This window comes from Erythrolamprus reginae, chromosome 5, assembly GCF_031021105.1.
Source record: "Erythrolamprus reginae isolate rEryReg1 chromosome 5, rEryReg1.hap1, whole genome shotgun sequence".
NCBI lineage: Eukaryota > Metazoa > Chordata > Lepidosauria > Squamata > Dipsadidae > Erythrolamprus > Erythrolamprus reginae.
Genome location: NC_091954.1, coordinates 117,584,913 through 117,603,677, shown reverse-complemented (window position 1 = coordinate 117,603,677; position 18,765 = coordinate 117,584,913). Strand labels below are relative to the sequence as shown.

The 18,765-nt window shown below is 45.6% G+C and overlaps 1 protein-coding gene across 7 annotated transcripts in view; it reads right to left on the bottom strand.

The window, feature by feature from the left end:
* Nucleotides 1-18,765, bottom strand: part of TP63 (tumor protein p63) — a 159,516-nt gene that overhangs the window by 9,909 nt on the left and 130,842 nt on the right. For 4 of the 7 annotated variants that reach the window (XM_070753839.1, XM_070753842.1, XM_070753841.1 and 1 more), the window contains 4 exons: nucleotides 17,013-17,122; nucleotides 14,837-14,961; nucleotides 8,971-9,053; nucleotides 7,187-7,329 (listed from right to left, as the gene is read on the bottom strand). In XM_070753839.1, the coding sequence (XP_070609940.1) occupies nucleotides 7,187-7,329; nucleotides 8,971-9,053; nucleotides 14,837-14,961; nucleotides 17,013-17,122 (461 nt within the window). Of the gene's footprint in view, nucleotides 1-7,186; nucleotides 7,330-8,970; nucleotides 9,054-14,824; nucleotides 14,962-17,012; nucleotides 17,123-18,765 lie in introns of all 7 variants that reach the window. The other 3 variants (XM_070753838.1, XM_070753843.1, XM_070753840.1) reach the window with 1 other exon arrangement.

The window sequence follows — 18,765 nt, the reverse complement described above, 5'->3', positions numbered from 1 at the left end:
AATAAACATGTACTCAATCCTGATTTTTCTCCCATTTTAGGGAGTCGAACGCCTTTTATTTAATTTCACAACTAACATTTCGGCAATTGGAAACTCTGTGCGATTCTCAGCCTGATACTAAAAGGTGTTTCACAGAGAGACGGAGGGAGGGAGGAAGAAAAGAAGGAAGGAAGGAAGAAGGGACAGAGGAAGGAAGGAAGGAAGGAAGGAAGAAGGGAGGGAGAGAGGAGGGACAGAGGAAGGAAGGAAAGAAGGAAGGAGGAGGAAGGGGGAATGACAACAACCCAATGAAAGCACATCAAAAGCCATTTCTCAATCTTCCAGCAAAGCAGAAAAAGATTATGTTGGAAGGAGTCGACAACCTTGGATCTACCGCTGTAAGCTCATGGCCTCGGATGGGCTTGTTCAAAACCCAGAGGTCCACTGTGGATGGAGAGAAACCCCTGGCTCTCAAATCAAGAGCCAAAACTTTTTGGCTAAGAAGGCAGAAATGTTTGTGAGTCGCGAATGGCAAGTTTTATTTATTTATTTGTTAGTTACATTTCTAAGCCACCCAACTCCTCGCAGACTCTGTCCACCAAGAAAGACATTTATCAATCAATTACTCTGCCCGCAGATATCTCTGTATTATAGGTATCTTACTAGTCTCTGACCAGCATTTAACCCACATACAGATTTAGAAGCCAAGTTTCAAATTGTTAAAAAATTGAATAGCCCTCTCTCAACTGAGCAGGGAGGGATATGACCCCCACCCATATCTTCTCCATAACACGGTCCTTTCAGCAGTTCCAAGAAGGTTAAACCACCTATTTTCTCCATTCAGGTAACCTTGAGGGTATAAATAAAACCTCCGAGTGGCCTCAATGGCTCCCAGAGAGAGCGCTAACCACCAGAGGATCTGCAAGGAATACAAATCCCCCCCTCTCCCACCATTCACTCAGAACTGAAGAAGCTTCTGGGATGAGAAGCGAAATGTCTTCAAAGAGAAAACCAAGTCAGTTGCCTCTTAAAAAGAGCCCTTTTGGGACAATCCGAGTTTCCGTTCAGGTGGTGTTTTTTACGCTCCCGTTTTAAGGAAATCTGGGAAACTGAGTCTGGCTCAGAGGAAACATCTCAGGGTCTGGAGTCGATGTTGTAGGATGAGGCCGAGGCCAGCCCAGAACCAGAATTATAGGAACGAGAATTATAGGATTCCACAAGGGCCCTGTTGGCGAGACCCAGTCCGCCATGTTGCCTGGCTACACTTCAGAAATTATATTTTTGTCAGCCCGGACGATGAACAGAATTGGACAAAAGGAAGTCTCCCACGTCCACTTCCAACAGGTTGAGTCTTAGGAATGGACAGCGGAGTCGGGGCAGCTGGAATGTCTGAAAGCCGGTTCCGGTCTTTGGGGAAGGTCCCTCCGGGCTTCGGTGGTCCTGAAGCAGGCAGAGAGGAGACTGCAAGGGAGGAATTGGAGAAGAGAAGAAGAATGTGAAAAGGAAGCAGGAGGAGGAGAGGGAGCGAACGGAGAACACAGGACACGGAGTTGGAGATCATGGGAGAGAGGGGGGAGAGAAGGGGAGGGAGATGTCAGGTAGAGGAGAGGAGGGGAAGACATGAGAAGAGGAGGGGAGAGGGAGGGAAAGGAGAGGAGAGAGGAAGATGATGGGGAAAGGAGAGGTGGAAAGAGAAGAGGGGAGAGGGAGGGAAAGAGGAGAGGAGAGAGATGTCGGAGAAAGGAGAGGAGAGGATGAGATGGGGAGAGGTACTGGGGAGAAGAAGAAAAAGGGGATGGGAGAAGGAGGGAGATGACAGGGAAAGGAGAGGAGTGCACAGGGAGAGGGACAGTGGGGGAGAGAAAAGAGAGGGAGGGAGGGGAGAGGGAGATGATGGGGAGAGGGACAGGTGGGAGAGAGAAGAGAAGAGAAGGGGAGAAGATAGTAGAGGGGAGAAGGAGGGAGATGTCAGAGAAAGGAGAGGATGAGATGGGGAGAGGGACAGTGAGGGAGAGAAGAAGAGAGAGGGAGGGAAGGGAGAGGGAGATGATGGGGAGAGAACGAGAGGGAGATGGCAGACAAAGGAGAGGAGAGGGAGAGGAGGGAGGAGGGAGAGGAGAGGGATAGGACATGACAGGGAATGGAGAGGAAAGGATGGGGAGAGGACAGGAGAGGAGGGGATGGGGAGGAAAGGGAGAGGAAGGAGGACAGGAAAGGAGAGAAGATGAGATGGGGAGAGGGAGAAGTGAGGAAGAGATGGGGAGGGGAGAGGGAGGGAAGAGAAGGATGGGGAGAGGGAAAGGTGGTGGAGAGGGAGGAATGGGTGAGGAGAGATGGAGAGGACAGAGAAAGGAGAGGGACAATGGGGGAGAGAAGAGGGGAGAGGGAGGGAGAGGACAGGAGAAGAGAAGAAAGGAGAGGAGGTGACAGGCGAAGGAGAGGAGGGGGAGAGGAGAGGAGAGAGGGAAAGGAGAAAGGGAGATGGAAGCAAGATTCGACCCCTTCCAGGCCCTTCTGGGGAAATGGGGCATGAAAGGCTGCCAGGACCGGGTGAGTCAGGGCCAAGGCCCCCATCCCTGCAACCTCCTCCGTCTCCCGCTTGGCAAAGGGGGGAGGAGAGCCCGAGGTCCCTCCGCTTCTGATTAAAAAAAAGGATCTTAACTGGCTCCTTCCATTCCGGCCTCTGGGATGAGCCATTGGAGGGGAGGGGGATGTTGAGAAGGGGGTCTGCAGCCTAGGGAAGAGGGCGACACCCCAATCCTGCCCGCGGAGGTTAAACAGCCAGGGGGGGGCAGCACCATCGACAGGGGACAGAGTTCCCGCCAAAGAACCCCATAGGAAGCAGCGTCTGGGCTGAAATATGAGGCAGTGGATCCGCTTTGGATTCCCAGGGATCGGGAAAGGATCAGACGTGGAGAGGATCTGGACAAGGAAGCCAGGACACAAAACAGACTCGGAGGGAAAAAGCCTGTGGATCGCTCTCCATGCCAAAAAGGGCTCCAATCCAAGTGCTTTAGTTCTTTCCACTTCAAAGCAAGCGTCAAAGTCTGCACCCTTCCAAACGCCCCATGCAGGGCCCCTACGTGCCCAGGACCCCATTGTCCACATGCCCTGAGAAGCTGTCAGAGAGTGGACGAGGGCGGGGGGAGGGGGGATAATCTCTTTTCCTAAAGCACCGGAAAGCAGGACGGGGAACAACGGAAACCGATCAAGGAGAGAAGGAAACCTGGAAATAGGGGGGAACTTCCTGACAGCAAGGAGAATTAACCAGTGGAACGGCTTGCCACTAAAAGTTGTGGGTGCTGCAACACTGGAGGTTTTTAAGATGTTGGACAACCACTTTTTTGAAGTGCTATAAGGTTTTCCTGCCTGAGGAGGGGGTTGGATTAGAAGACCACTGAGTTCCCTTGCAGCCCTATCATGAATGGATGGAAGGAAGGAGGGAGGGAGGGAGGGAGGATGGGAGGAAGAAGAAATGAAGGAAACGAAAGGAAGGAAGAAAGGAAGGAAGGAAGGAAGGAAAGCAGGTGGGAGGAAGGAAGGAAGGAAGGAAGGAAGGAAGGAAGAAGGATGGAAGGGAAAGAAAGATAGGAAGGAAGGAAAGAAGGTGGGAGGAAGGGAGGGAGAAAATAAGTAATAAAGGAGGAAGGAAGGAAGGAAGGAAGGAAGGAAGGAAGGAAGGAAGGAAGGAAGGAAGGAAAGGCAATGGGTGGAACTAAGGAGAAATATCCTAGCAGCGAGAACAACTAACCAGTGGAACCTCAGAAGCTGTGGCTGCTCCATCACTGGAGTCTTTCAAGAAGACACTGGACAGTGACTTGTTTGAAATGGTACAAGGTCTCCTGTTTGAGCAGCGGGTTGGACTAGATGACCTACAGGGTTCCTGCCAACTCTCTTATTCCATTATACCGCCATAGATGCTGCAGACAAGAGCAAAACATGTTGACCAGGAGCTCTTCCACACACGCACATGTGCTATATATTCCATGGGCGAAGAAAATTCCAGGGAATGGTAAGGAGCACGTTTTGGGGATGACCACAAGGGGGCAGCCAAGAGCTTCCAAGTCTGTTTAAGCCACCCTCTAGTGGAGGCGTGGGGTCTTGCAGGTCAGAACTGGCTGCCCTATGGGAAGTGGGCCCAGAAGCCTTGCCCAAGTTGGCAAACTCCCAAATTGTTCTACTGATTAATGGTTCTAACAGTCAGTAAATTTCTCCCTAGTTCTAAGCTTGCTTCTCTCCTGGATTAGTTTCCAACCATTGCTTCTTGTAATGCTTTATAATACTTTATAAACTTTATTTTTATTTTTTTATTTCTCCCTCTCTCTCTCCCTCTCCCTCCATCTCTCTCTCTCTCTCTCTCTCTCTCTCTCCAGAAATACATCATAGTTCTACAGAGGAATCATTGAGTCTGTCATTTGCACCTCTATAACCGTCTGGTTCGGTTCTGCAACCCAACAAGACCGACACAGACTTCAGAGGAGAATCAGAACTGCAGAAAAAACAATGGCTGCCCACCTGCCTTCCATTGAGGACCAGTAGACTGCACAAGTCAAAAAGAGGCCGTGAAAATATTGACTGACCCCTCACATCCTGGACACAAACTGTTTCAACTCCCACCCTCAAAACGTCGCAACACAGCACTGCACACCAAGACAAGTAGACACAAGAAGTGTTTTTTCCCAAACGCCATCACTCTGCTAAACAAATAATTCCCTCAACACTGTCAAACTATTTACTAAGTCTGCACTACTATTACTACTAGTTTTTTCCCATCATTCCTATCCCTCATCTCCTCCCACTTATGACTGTGTGACTGTAATTTGTTGCTGGTATCCTTAGGATTTATATTAATATTGATTCTTTCCTCACTGCTTATTTGACCCCTACGACAATCATTAAGTGTTGTAACTCCTGATTCTTGACAAATGTGTATTTTCTTTTATGTCCACTGAGAGCATCTGCACCAAAGACAAATTTCTTGTGTGTCCAATCAATTAAAAAATTCTAAATACAGCTCATCTGTCTGGAACCCACACCACATTTCGGACATAAACATTTGAGAAAATGTCCAGAGATACTTTAAGAGAAGAGCCCTCCACTCCTCCACTCGCAACAGAATCCCCTACGCAACTAGACTCACAATCCTGGGCTTAGAAATCTTAGAACTACGTCACCTTCAACACGACCTCAGCATAGCCCATAAAATCACCTGCTACAATGTCCATCCTGTCAATTGCTACTTCAGCTTCAACCACAACAACACTAGAGCACACAACAGATACAAACTTAAAGTAAACTGATCCAAACTTGACTGCAGGAAATACGACCTTAGTAACCGAGTAGTTGATGCATGGAACCCACTACCTGACTCTGTAGTGTCATTACCGAACCCCCAAAACTTTTCCTTTAGACTCTCCACTGTCGACCTCCCCTGATTCCTAAGAGGTCAGTGCACCAGCCTTCCGTCCCTTGTCCTCATGTTTCTCTCTCACCCTTGTATCATGTATATAAACAGTGTGACATCTTTGTATACCAATACCTACTTGACAAAACAAATAAATGAAATAAATAATCTTAACCCGCTGGGTTTCCATTTTTTAAAAAACCAAGTTCTTGGCAGCTCGTTTCCACCGGAAGTCCTATTCTTTGTACTTTTCTTTAACAAGATTTATTGATTTATTTATTGTGCGTGTGTTGTGTGTGTTAAAATCCACCGTTTTTCATTGTTTCCTGGGGCAGAGACTTTTCCGTGGTCTGGATCCAGCGATGGGGAGGGTCTTCGTGGAGCTGATAAGCAAGGAATGTGCAGGTGGCCGGAAGGTGAATCAGACCATGAACAAACCAGCATAGTCAACAAATTCTTCTACTTCCTCTGGTTTTGTCACCTCTTATGTCTAAGGGCAAACCCCTTCATTTTCCAGGCCTTGCAACACACTCCTCTGCAGATCCGTATCTCTCTTGCGCCAGGCAGCAGACGGTGTGTGTGTGTGTCTGGGTAGATAATCCTTGACTTAAGAAGTTTGTTTAGTGACTGTTCAAAGTTACAATGGCACTAAAAAGCCCTGAGTTTTTGCAGTGCCAGGAACTGAGGACCAGGCTTCGCTTAATGACTGCTAAACATGGGCACAGGGTCAAAATAGAAACATAGAAGTTTGACGGCAGAAAAAGACCTCCTGGTCCATCTCGTCTGCCCTTATACTATTTCCTGTATTTTATCTGAGGATGGATCTATGTTTATCCCAGGCATGTTTACATTCAGTTCCTGTGGATTGACCAACCACGTCTGCTGGAAGTTTGTTCCAAACATCTACTATGCTTTCAGTCAAATAATATTTTCTCACGTTGCTTCTAATCTTTCCCCCAACTGACTTCAGATTGTGCCCCCTTGTTCTTGGGTTCACTTTCCTATTAAAAACACTTCCCTCCTGGACCTTATTTAACCCTTTGACATATTTAAATGTTTCGATCATGTCCCCCCTTTCCCTTCTGTCCTCCAGACAATACATGAAGTCTTTCCTGATACGTTTTATGCTTAAGACCTTCCACCATTCTTGTAGCCTGTCTTTGGACCCATTCAATTTTGTCAATATCTTTTTGTAGGTGAGGTCTCCTGAACTGGACACAGGATTCCAAATGTGGTCACACCAGCGCTCTACACAGCAGAGCTACTCCCTCTTCCTGCTTGTTGTACCTCTAGCTATGCAGCCAAGTCTTCTACTCGCTTTTCCCTACCGCCTGACTGCACGACCCCTCAATCCTTCTCTTCTGAAGTTTTTGCTAACACAGAACTGCCAATACAATTATTATTATTATTATTATTATTATTATTATTATTATTATTATTATTATTATTATTATTAATTACATTTGTATGCCGCCCCTTTCCGAGGACTCGGAGCAATATACAATATTCAGGTTGAGGATTCCTTTCCCCAAGTGTATTATTATAAATGTTTTTTGTGTTTATAAATAAAAAAATATTTTCTAAAAAAAGAAAGAAAGCCCACCCGCCTACATCTACATGACCTCAAAGGGTCTCAGACACAGGCAAACAACCAATGCAAAGGCCATGCCCTCCCAGCCCTCTCCCTTCCCAGGGAAATCAAACACACGGCCAGCAAACATCAATCACAGCACGTCAGGGAGGGAAGGGCCTCGTGCAGGGAAAACCGCAGCCCCAACCGAAAGCCACAACTCAAGGACTCACTGTTTCTGCAGCAAGTGCTGGTGTTGCTGCTGCTGCTGCTGCTGCTGTCGGTAGGTCTCGATGGTGTGTGGAGGGAGAAGCTGCATCAGCTCCAGGGACTCTTTGATCTTCAGCAGCATCTCGTAGGTCTCCCGGCCTCGAACCTGGAGGAACCGAGGTGAAAGGCGACATAAATCGTTTTATTAACACATAATAATGCACGCCCCTCACAGACCTCTGAGAAACTGAGTGAGGTTGACCGTAGAGAGTCTAAGGTTAAAAGGAAATTGGGGAAGAAAGCCCGGAGCCAGTAGTGCATTCCAGCCATGGACCCCTCTGTTGCTGAAGCTGTACTTTCTGCAGCCGAGTTTGGCGCGGTTTATCATAAGTGTTATATGCTTGTGTATTGCTGTGGTTGAAATAGTCATTGACAGGTAGGACACTGTAGAAGATAACTTTATGTACTATCGCTTAGGTTGGACCGAAGACGGCAAAGTTCTAAGCTGTCTGCACCAAGACAAATTCCTTGTGTGTCGAATCACACTTGGCTAATACACTTGTATTATACTTTATTGCATTGCATTGGTATTGGCATTGTATGGCATTGGTATTGTGTTGCATTGTATTGCGTTGTGCTGGTATTGGCTTTGCATTGCACTCTCTCTACATGGGGCTACCTTTGAAGAGTGTTCGGAAACTTCAGATCGTGCAGAATGCAGCTGCGAGAGCAATTATGGGCTTCCCCAGGTATGCCCATGTCACACCAACACTCCGCAGTCTGCATTGGCTGCCGATCAGTTTCCGGTCACAATTCAAAGTGTTGGTTATGACCTATAAAGCCCTTCATGGCATCAGACCAGAATATTTCTGGGACCGCCTTCTGCCGCACAAATCCCAGCGACCGGTTAGGTCCCACAGAGTGGGTCTTCTCCGGGTCCCGTCAACCAAACAATGTCGCTTGGCGGGACCCAGGGGAAGAGCCTTCTCTGTGGCGGCCCCGGCCCTCTGGAACCAACTCACCCCAGAGATTAGAATAGCCCCCAACCTCCTTGCCTTTCGTAAGCTACTTAAAACCCACCTCTGCCGCCAGGCATGGGGGAATTGAGATACTCTTTCCCCCTAGGCCTTTACAATTTACGCATGGTGTGTCTGTATGTATGTTTGGTTTTTATATTAATGGGTTTTTAATTGTTTTTAGTATTGGGTTATTATTATATGCTGTGTTATTACTGTTGTTAGCCACCCCGAGTCTGCGTATTATAAATAAATAAATAAATAGATAAATAATTGTATCGCATTGGCATTTGTATTGTTTTGTATTGTATTGTATTGCATTGCATTGATATTGGCATTGCATTGCATTGGTACTGGTACTAGTATTGGTATTGGTATTGCATTGCATTGAATTGCAGTGCAGTGCAGTAGCATGGTATGGTATGGTATTCTCTTGTATTGCACTGCATTGCATTGGTATTGGCATTGTATGGTATTGTATTGTATTGTATTGCATTGGTACTTCTACTGGTACTAGTATTATATTTTATTGTATGGCATTGCATTGCATTGATATTGATACTGGTACCGGTATTGTATTGTATTATATTGTACTGCACTGCGTTGGCATTGTATGCATTGTATTGTACTGAACATTAATGACTCTGTTACTGAAGTCATATTTTCCGCAATGAAGTTTGCTATCAACTTTGCAGTCAAGTTATCAAAAAACCCATTCAAGGCGTCATTCTCCCAACCGCGAGGAAGTGGGCCCCTCCACATTTTTACCCAAATATCCTGGTCCTACTTACTGGAAGATACAGGAGCTCATCGTCTGGGTTCCGTCTCTTCTTGATGGAGGTCATCTGGATGCCATGCGTGCTCTGACGGAAAGCTGCCAAGGAGGGGAAGACAGAAGAAAGTGACCCCAGAGCCCCAAGGAAGGTCAACGTTGGCATCTCAAATTCAGGGAAGCTGCTGCAAAATTCCTGAAGCTAGAAATGAACAAGAGCGTGGAGAGGACCCACCAAGGAAAGATCTTGGCCAACGGAAGGGTCATCAAAAAAGAGCGGCTCATTTTGACCCAGATTGGAGGATATTCTCCAAGACTCAAGATGCTTCCTTCAGGTTTCTCTACATCAGAGGTCTTCAAACTTGGCACTTGAAGACTTGGGGACTTCAATTCCCCGAATTCCTCAGCCAGCATCGCTCACTCTCTTGTGATCCCTTCCTCTTCAATCTCTCCACTCAAGAGAGAAGGAAACGGACATGGCTGGCTGAGGAATTCTGGGATTTGAAGTCCAGAAGTCATTAAAGTGGCCACCACTGTGGAGACTATTGCAGTAGATCACCAAATCCCTACAGGTAGACTTGAACCTATGGCCATAACAGAGGCCGCCCACTACGGTCATAAGTTAAGAGAGTCGTATGGAAGAGACTTCAAAAGCAGATAAAAAACTGGAGGGAAAAAAGGTTGAGAAGAATTGCCAAGATTAGAGCCCTCAAAATGATGATTATACCAAAAATGATGTATTTATTTCAGGTTTTACCAGGTACCTTTCCTGGTGCAAAATTGAGAGAATGGGATAGTAAATTAAATTTTTGGATTGAAGGAAACAAAAGGCCTAGAATAAGAAAAAAATGGCAGTTTGCCCACGAGAAAGAGGGGGGGGTGGGGGAGCCCGTGCTTAGAATTATATACAGTGATCCCTCGAGTATCGCGAGGGTTACGTTCCAAGACCCCTCGCGATACTCGATTTTTCACGATATAGTGGTGCGGAAGTAAAAACACCATCTGCGCATGCGCGCCCTTTTTCCATGGCAGCGCATGCGCAGATGGTGGAGTTTGCGTGGGAGGTGGGGAAGACCCAGGGAAGGTTTCTTCGGCCGCCCAACAGCTGATCTGCTCGGCAGCGCCGCAGCAGTGAGGAGCCGAAGATTGGGGTTTCCCCGCCGCCCACGCAAAGGGGAAACCCCGATCTTCGGTTCCTCGCTGCTGCGGCGCTGCCGAGCAGATCAGCTGCTGGGCGGCCGAAGAAACCTTCCCTGGGTCTTCCCCGCCACCCACGCAAAGGGGAAACCCCGATCTTCGGCTCCTCACTGCTGCCCGCCCGCCGCCCGAGAGCAAGAGGGGGAGAGATAGAGAAAGAGAGAGAAGGAAAGAAAGAGATTAGAGAGGGAGGAAGAGAGTGTGAGAGAGGAAGAAGCAAGATAGAGAAAGAGAGAGAGAAAGAAAGATGAGAAAGGAAGAGAGTGACGTCATCGGGTGGGAAAAATCGCGATATAGCGTTTCGCGAAGATCGAGATCGCGAAAATCGAGGGATCACTGTAGAGAAGCATTTCAAATAGAAAGATTAATGGAACTACAGTTATGGGGGGGAAAGAAGTGGGTGAAATTGGAAAAGGAAATTAATAATATAAATAATAAGGAGTTATTATTTAAAAAATGGAGTAAAATAGAAATGAATAATGTAACCGACCCTCTCAAAGCAGGGTTAGAAATATGGTTTAAATGGCAGGGGAAATGGGGAACTAGAAACTCCAAATTATCAACGTTACACGTATTGAATACAGGTAATGACGTTAACTTAAGCAGAATTATAAAAGAATTAAATAGCAAAGGGATAATGAGAATTGAACAATTATATGAGAAGGATGGGAGAGTTAGCAGAACTCGGTTGGAATGGTGGCTCGGTCAACAGAAATGGCTGCAGATTAATGCAATAAGTAAATACTTAAATAAAAGTGAGAATAAAGAAGCTTTCATGCGAAAAGAAAATTGTTTAGAAAAAATAATAAGAAAAAAGATCAATGATACAAAAGCTCAAGCTAGTAATATATATAGAATGTTATTGCAAGTGGAGGAGGAAGCAATAAAAAGTTTGACAAGATGCTGGCAAAATGATTTACAAATAGATGAAAGTGAAATGAAAGAAATAGTAGAAAATAAGATTAAAAACACAAGAGTTAAAGAGATGAGAAGGAAAATCTTACACAAATGGTATTATACACCAGCACAACTTGCACACTTCCAGGGGAAAGAGAAAGGTAACTGTTGGCCTGGTTGCCAAAAGAAAGGAATTTTCATGCATATGTTCTGGGAGTGTGTAGAAATTCAGAAATTTTGGAAGGAAGTGCAGAACGAAATTAATAAAATGTTAAATATTAATTGGACAATTACAAAAGAAATAGCGATTTTAATTAAACAAAGAGAACTAGGAGATTTTAAAGAAATAAAAACTGCAGCATTGGAAAGCGCTCAAGCGGTGGTGGTATTGGGTTGGAAAGAGTCTATAAAATGGACACTACAGAATTGGTACTGGTACATGGCGGATCACATACATTTTGAAATCATGGAAATAAGATTAAACAACTTTGGTGAAAATAAATTGGAGAAGCTGATGGTACGATGGAATAAGGTGAAAGGCTATATGTTGAGTAGGATCTGTGATGTAAATGTGAAAAATAAACTGCAATCACTCTTTTAGTAATAACAAATGCAAAGTAGAGCCAAGGAAATATATATATATATAAACTAGTAAATTTCGAACCCCTTGTAATGGGTGGTGGTGGTGATGGGGGTTTCTCTGTTGGTCAGGTGATGGGCACATGCACTGTGCACTGTTTTATGTTTGTTTTCATGTAACCACTTTTATAAAATCAATAAAAATATATTTCAAAAAAAAAAAAAAGTTAAGAGAGTCGTACAGCAGGTCAACCCACAGCTAACTTGATTTTATGACCTTTCCCCCCCCAAGAAGTCGCTAAGCGAATATGGACGTTGTTAAGCAAATCTATTGTTTGCTATCGGGTGTTTTGGCCAGAAACCAGCTCATATTTCCCCCCAAAAAACATAAATCAGGGTTGCCGAGCACCCAAAACGTAGTTGTGTGACTGCTGGGAGGGGTTTGTGTGTGTGTAAAGATATAAATTCCCCAACCGGTGGTCATACGAGGTAGGCTGCCCTGACCAATGGAGGCTCCATTAACACTCTTTGGGTCCCAATGGACTCTGTAGCTTGTTCGTTTGCTTTTTTCCCCTTAGTCCATTTCAAAACCCAGAAAGATGGAAATTATCCAGTTACTATTATTAAAAAAAAAAGAAAAGGGAAAAAAAATAAGGTAGACTGCCCAGACCAATGGAGGCTCCATTAACATTTGCCAGGCCTAACGGACACAGTAGTACCCTGTTTTTTTATTTTCTTTCAAAACCGAGAAAGATGGAAATGACCCAGGCACTGGCATTAAAAAAGAAAAGAAAAGAAAAAGAGGTAGACTGCCTTGACCAATGGAGGCTCCATTAATATTCGTCAGGCCCAACGGACTCCATAGTAGCCTACTTTTGGGGGGGTTTCCCTAGTTTTTCAGTCCATTCCTAAACCCAGAAAGATGGAAATTATCCAGTTACTGGTAATTAGAGGTAGACTGCCCTGACCAATGGAGGCTCCATTGACATTTGTCAGTCCTTATTGACACCGTAGTTTGTTTGTTTGGTCCATTCAAACCACAGGGGGGGGGGGGGGGGTTCCTTCTTCTGACCCGGAAGTTGATTCTGTTACTCTAGGATGATGGATTGTTTACACTTCCTTGATTGATGCTGTTCTCCAGCGTTTGACTTAGGAGTCATTGTTGCCTGTTCCCCTTCAGTGCACACAATCCTACAAGTTCAGACCGGGTGAGGACATTCAATTTCCAGTCTGGCTGACACCCCCCCCCCCCCCCCGCCCCCGAGCTGCCTTCACACAAACGCTGAACCTGGTTAGGAAATGGGCTTTGTGGTCCCTTTGGGGCAAATTGCACTGGATGGACCTCGCAAGCGAGGTTGGTCCCACGACTAAGCCGACAGACACTTCCCCAAGCACAAAACGTCCGAAGTCAAAAGCTGACCTTCTGCTAAATCAGTGTATTTCAAAGCTGGCTTCTTAAAGACGGACGGACTTCAACTCCCAGAATTCCCTAGCCAGCTGTGCCTGATCTCCCCACTCCCACCACCACTCCCAATTGGCTAAAGCGGAGAGATTGCAGAGGAAGGGATGATAAGAGAGTAAGCAGAATATATTTTATGGAATATATTTTATGGATGGTTAGAAACTAAGAAAATACAACATGAGAGAGTATAATAATAGAAGCATAGAAGATTGACGGCAGAAAAAGACCTCACGGTCCAACTCGTCTGCCCTTACACTATTTTTTGTATTTTATCTTAGGATGGATCTGTGTTTATCCCAGGCATGTTTACATTCAGTTCCTGTGGATTTACCAACCACGTCTGCTGGAAGTTTGTTCCAAGCGTCTACTACTCTTTCAGTAAAATAATATTTTCTCACATTACTAACCTCAGATTGTGCCCCCTTGTTCTTGTGTTCACTTTCCTATTGAAAACTCTTTTCTCCTGAACCTTGTTTAACCCTTTAACATATTTAAATGTTTTGATCATGTCCCCCCTTTCCCTTCTGTCCTCCAGATTGAGTAAATATAAATATAATTGAATGAGTATAAAAGTATAGAAATCTACACTGCTCAAAAAATAAAGGGAACCCTCCAAGAACCCATCCTGGATCTGAATGAATGAAATATTCTCACTCAATACTTCGTTCTGTACAAAGTTGAATGTCCGCAACAGCAGGTGAAATTGACTGTCAATCAGTGTTGCTTCCTAAGTGGACAGTTTGATTTCACAGAAGTTTGATTTACTTGGAGTTATATTGTTTTGTTTAAGGGTTCCCTTTAGTTTTTGAGCAGTATATTTTGTTTAAAGAATAATTGTGTTGTTTTTTTAATGGTATTTGATAGAATATAGAATTTGTATTAAATGGAACTAGTGGGAAATGATAAGAGAAGGCGATGAAAGCTGAACAATATTGGATATAATATGGACAGCCAAAATAATATGCCAATAGAAATAGCCATAAGAACACCCTATGGGTAACATGTAAATATTGATACATCAAGTAAGGGATGTATATTTTTTAAAACCCTATGTTTTTGTTTGTAGTTGTTATGTATTTGTTGTGTTCATTTTTGCTTTTGTATTGTTTGTTTTTTAAATTTAGAATGCAATAAAAATTATTTTTAAAAAAAGAGAGAGAGAGTAAGCAGGTAGAAGAATGAGGTACAGCTCCGAAGAAGTGCATTTAATGGTAAGGCATTCTCGTACGAGTTTTAGTCTGCCCATCTTCAGTTTGTAACTTTCTCGCCAGCGCTTAGCTTTATTGTTGTACGCCGCCCAGAATCCATCAGGAGTTGGGCGGCCTATACAATGAATAAATCATATTAAATTAAATTAGTTTTGAATCTTCTTTCCCGGATGACACCTGATTTTCGAGTTTAGGAATCATGCAGATTGTGGCTACTGCGGCTCGGACGATTTGTCGTTTCCCCGCGCCGCTGGTCGAGAGCTCTATGCAGGCTCGCTAGGGGGGGATGTCACCCCTCCCAGGTCACTGACAGTGTCTCTCCTCTTCCCCATACTCTTTCAGGGTAGTTCCGGCCTGGTTCTAACCAAACCAGTCCCCCCAGGTGACGTGGCATATCGGGGTTCCCCCGCAGAACATGGGGAACTCCGTGTCACCACAGCATTTGGCCACACCCTTTCCTAGTCTGCCCATCTTCAAGAGGCCATCTTTGAAATACACCGCTGTGAAGGCTACTGCTTCTGGCTACTTACGGCGCTTCGTACCGTCACCGTTCTTTGTGCCTTCGGAGACCTGTTGTTTCCGAATGCTGTCTTCATCCGCTTTGCGATCCCGGCCCGGGCAGGCGCAGATCCGAGCTTCAAAACATCGACGGCCGAGGACTTGCCCGCTGCAGAGCAAAGACAACAAAACCCATCATCCACCTTGAGACCAGATAGCCCTCTCTAGAAAGGTTGGAGAGAGCACAAATATGGCTCATTTATTAATCAATTAGATTTGTAGGCACGGGTGGGCTGTTAGCCAGAACGCTAAATTGCTGCTATAGCTCGTGAGTGCTAGCGGGCGCAGTGCGATTTTGCTTCTGCACCTGTGGAGATAGCAAAATCATGCACCTGCGGCTCCATGTGCAATTTTGCTATCTCCAACAGGTGCAGAAGCAAAATCGCACTGGCCCCGCTAGCGCTCACAAGCTGTGGCGGCGAGCCCAATTTAGCGTTCCGGCTAACAGCCCATCCCTGTTTATAGGCCGCCAAACCACAAATTAACTGGTTTGAAACCATGAATTAACCTCGACTGCTATCAATATGTGTGGGAATCATTAGGTTAGGGCAGTGATGGCGAACCTATGGCATGGGTACCACAGGTGGCACGCGGAGCCATATCTGCTGGCGCATTGGTCGTTGCCCTAGCTCAGCTCCAATGTGCAGCTGATTTTTGGCTTGCAGAGCCTCTGGGAGGGCGTTTTTGGCTTCCAGGGAGCCTCCGAGGGGATGGGGGCGCGCGGTTTTGCCCTTTCCCTGCTCCAGGGAAGCCTTTGGAGCCTGGGGAGGGTGAAACACGAGCCTACTGGGCCCACCGGGAGTTGGGAAACAGGACATTTCCAGCCTCCAAAGGCCATCTGGGGGGTGGGGGAAGCTGTTTTCGCCCTCCCCAGGCATTGAATTATGGGTGTTGCCAATAATGCACACATGTGCTCTTTCGGCACCCAATGAAAAAAAGGTTTGCCATCACTGACTTAGGGTGTTGAACAAAAGCCAGCTTGTATGTTGCGTGAAGGAGATCATTTGCCCAGGAGATGTCTTTAATACCGTCAGTGCTCGGGTTAGAAGGCCACAACTCAAATAACGACGGTCGTTAAAGCGGGTTGCTCAGGTGACTGTTTTACATTCAGTTCTGAGGCAGCGGTTAAGCCAACGCCAGGGTCGTTACAGTGAATATCGTGGTCATTAAATGAACGCCCCGGTTGTTAAATGAACAGTACCATTATTAAACTGATCCATTGCTTTCGATGGGTGCTTTGCACTCAGAACTGGAAGCAAAGGCTTGGTCGCAGTCTCTAAGTGAATCACCACAAATCAAGGACTACCTGCACATCATAAATTCTAGCATCTCCGCTCGGTTAACCTGGGTTTAGCCCACTGTGTGAAGCCAAGTCAGAGGGCCCCCCAAAATCACTGTATGGAAATGCAGATGGTCCTTGAGTTAAGGCTACAATTGAGCCCAAAGGTTCTGCTGGTCAGTGAGAGAGTTGCTCAGTGAGGAACTTCCTAACAGTGAGAACCGTTAACCAGTGGAACAGCTTGCCACAAGAAGTTGTGGATTCTGCAACACTGGAGGTTTTGAAGAAGAGCCTGGACAGCTATTTGATTGGAATGGGGTTTGGACTGGAACGCTTGAGCTGGACTAGAAGACCTCCAAGGTCCCTTCCAACTCTGTTATTCCTTCCTTCCTTCCTCCGTTCCTTACTCTTTCTCCTTCCTTCCTTCCCCTCTCTCTCCCTTCTTTCCTTTCTCCTTCCTTCTCCTTCCTACCTCTCTCTCTTTCTCCTTCCTTCTTTGTTCTCCACCCTTCTGCTTTCTCATTCCTTCCTTCTCTTTCCTATCTCTTTCTCCTTCCTTCCTCTTTGTCCTTCCTTCCTACCTCTTTTTCTCCTTCCTTTCTTCCTTTTTCTCCTTCCTACCATCTCTTTTCTCCTTCCTTCTTTCCTCCCTCCCCTTTTCCTTCTTTCTTTCCTCTTTCTCCTTCCCTTCCTCCCTTCTTTCCTTTCCCTTCCTTCCTTCCCACTTCTGTGAACAGGGTCTCCTGCTTGAGCAAAGGGGTTGGACTAGAAGACCTCCAAGGTCCCTTTCCAGCTCTAGACTGACTGATTGAAGACCTCTTTTAAAAAAGCCTCCGTGCGGTGGTGTGACTTTCGGATTTCCCGCAACCTCCCCGACTTACTCTCGGGCTTCCAGCGTGACGATGATGAGGATGGGCCGTCGGTTCATGCCGCCCACACAGCTGCTGTTGCACATGAAATTGTAGAGGACGGTTGTGAATTCGGTGCCCACCTGGGAGAGAGAATCCAGGTTATGTCTGAGAAGCTCAGCTGTAGGTCGCTCTAATTGCTGGGTGCTGATGCCACACAAAAAATAGGAGGTTTATTTCACACACACACACACACACACACACACACACACACAAAGAGACACTATCTTGCTTTCTTGGTTTATCCTTTCACTGCCTTTCCCTTCTTTAGGCTTGCACAATGTGGACTAGCAGCACATTTGCACCCTTTACAATGCAGGCGGCTTCCTGGTTTGTTAACTCCAGCAGAGGCCGAGATGAGAAATTGGAATTTTTGGAAAAATAATTACAACTGAAAGACAAGTTGTTGTTTTTTGTCCCAAGTGGGAAACAGTTCTTACAACCACACACAGGGGTAATACACACACACACACACATCCTAGATCTGAATGAAAGAAATATTCTCATTGGATATTTCACTTGCACAACTATTCCATTTGCACAACGGCCTGTGAAATGGATTGTCCATCAGTGCTGCTTCCTTAGTGGACAGTTTGATTTCACAGAAGTTTGATTGACTTGCAGTTATATTGTGTTGTTTGTGTCCCCTTTATTTTTTTGAACAGTGTATATAAAATGTAATTTAATTTAATAGACTTATAAACCTACGTATGTATCTCTCTCTCTATATATATATATGTATCTCTCAGAGCTTTGAACTTATCTCTGGAAATGTTGACAACCGTCTCAGCTTGATTTTTTTGGCGTTTACAAGAGCCAAGAGATTTGGATTGTTTTAAAAAATAAGCTTTTCACGGAGCTTTTAAAAATTAAAAAATAAAATGCTGATGTGTGCACGGAGATACAGATTTTAATCTTCTCTCTTTACAGTATATTTATTTGAACAATGCTCTGCTTTGTGCCAAAGGCTCATTTCTACCCCACCACCACTCAGGTGGGTTTCAGACATTCAGAAACGAGGCAACTCTCTCTCTCATACACATGTCTCAGAATAGTTGCGCATAAAACCAGTTTCTGACAGAGGATGCTTCAAGGTAGAGTGCGGAGAATCTGTCCTGTGTGACGACATTTTGCATCTCATCTTTTAGAAAGAGAGGAAGGGAGGGAGGGAAGGAAGGAAGGAGGGAGGGACGAAGGAAGGAATGAAGGAAAGGAAGGAAGGAAGGAAGGAAGGAGGAAAGGAAGGAAGGAAAGAGGGAGAGAGGAAAGGAAGGAAGGAAAGAAGGAAAGAGGGAGGGAGGAACGAAGAAAGGAAGGAAGGAATGAAGGAAAGGAAGGAAGGGAGGGAGGGAAGGAAGGAAAGAGGGAGAGAGGAAAGGAAGGAAGGAAAGAAGGAAAGAGGGAGGGAGGAAAGGAAGGAACGAACGAACGAACGAAAGAAAGGAAGGAGGAAATGAAGGAAGGAAGGAAAGAGGGAGGGAGGAACGAAGGAAGGAATGAAGGAAAGGAAGGAAGGAAGGAGGAAAGGAAGGAAGGAAAGAGGGAGAGAGGAAAGGAAGGAAGGAAAGAAGGAAAGAGGGAGGGAGGAATGAAGGAAGGAAGGAATGAAGGAAAGGAAGGAAGGAAGGAGGGAGGAAATGAAGGAAGGAAGGAAAGAGAGAGAGAGGAAAGGAAGGAAGGAAGGAAGGAAAGAGGGAGGGAGGAAAGGAAGGAAGGAACGAACGAA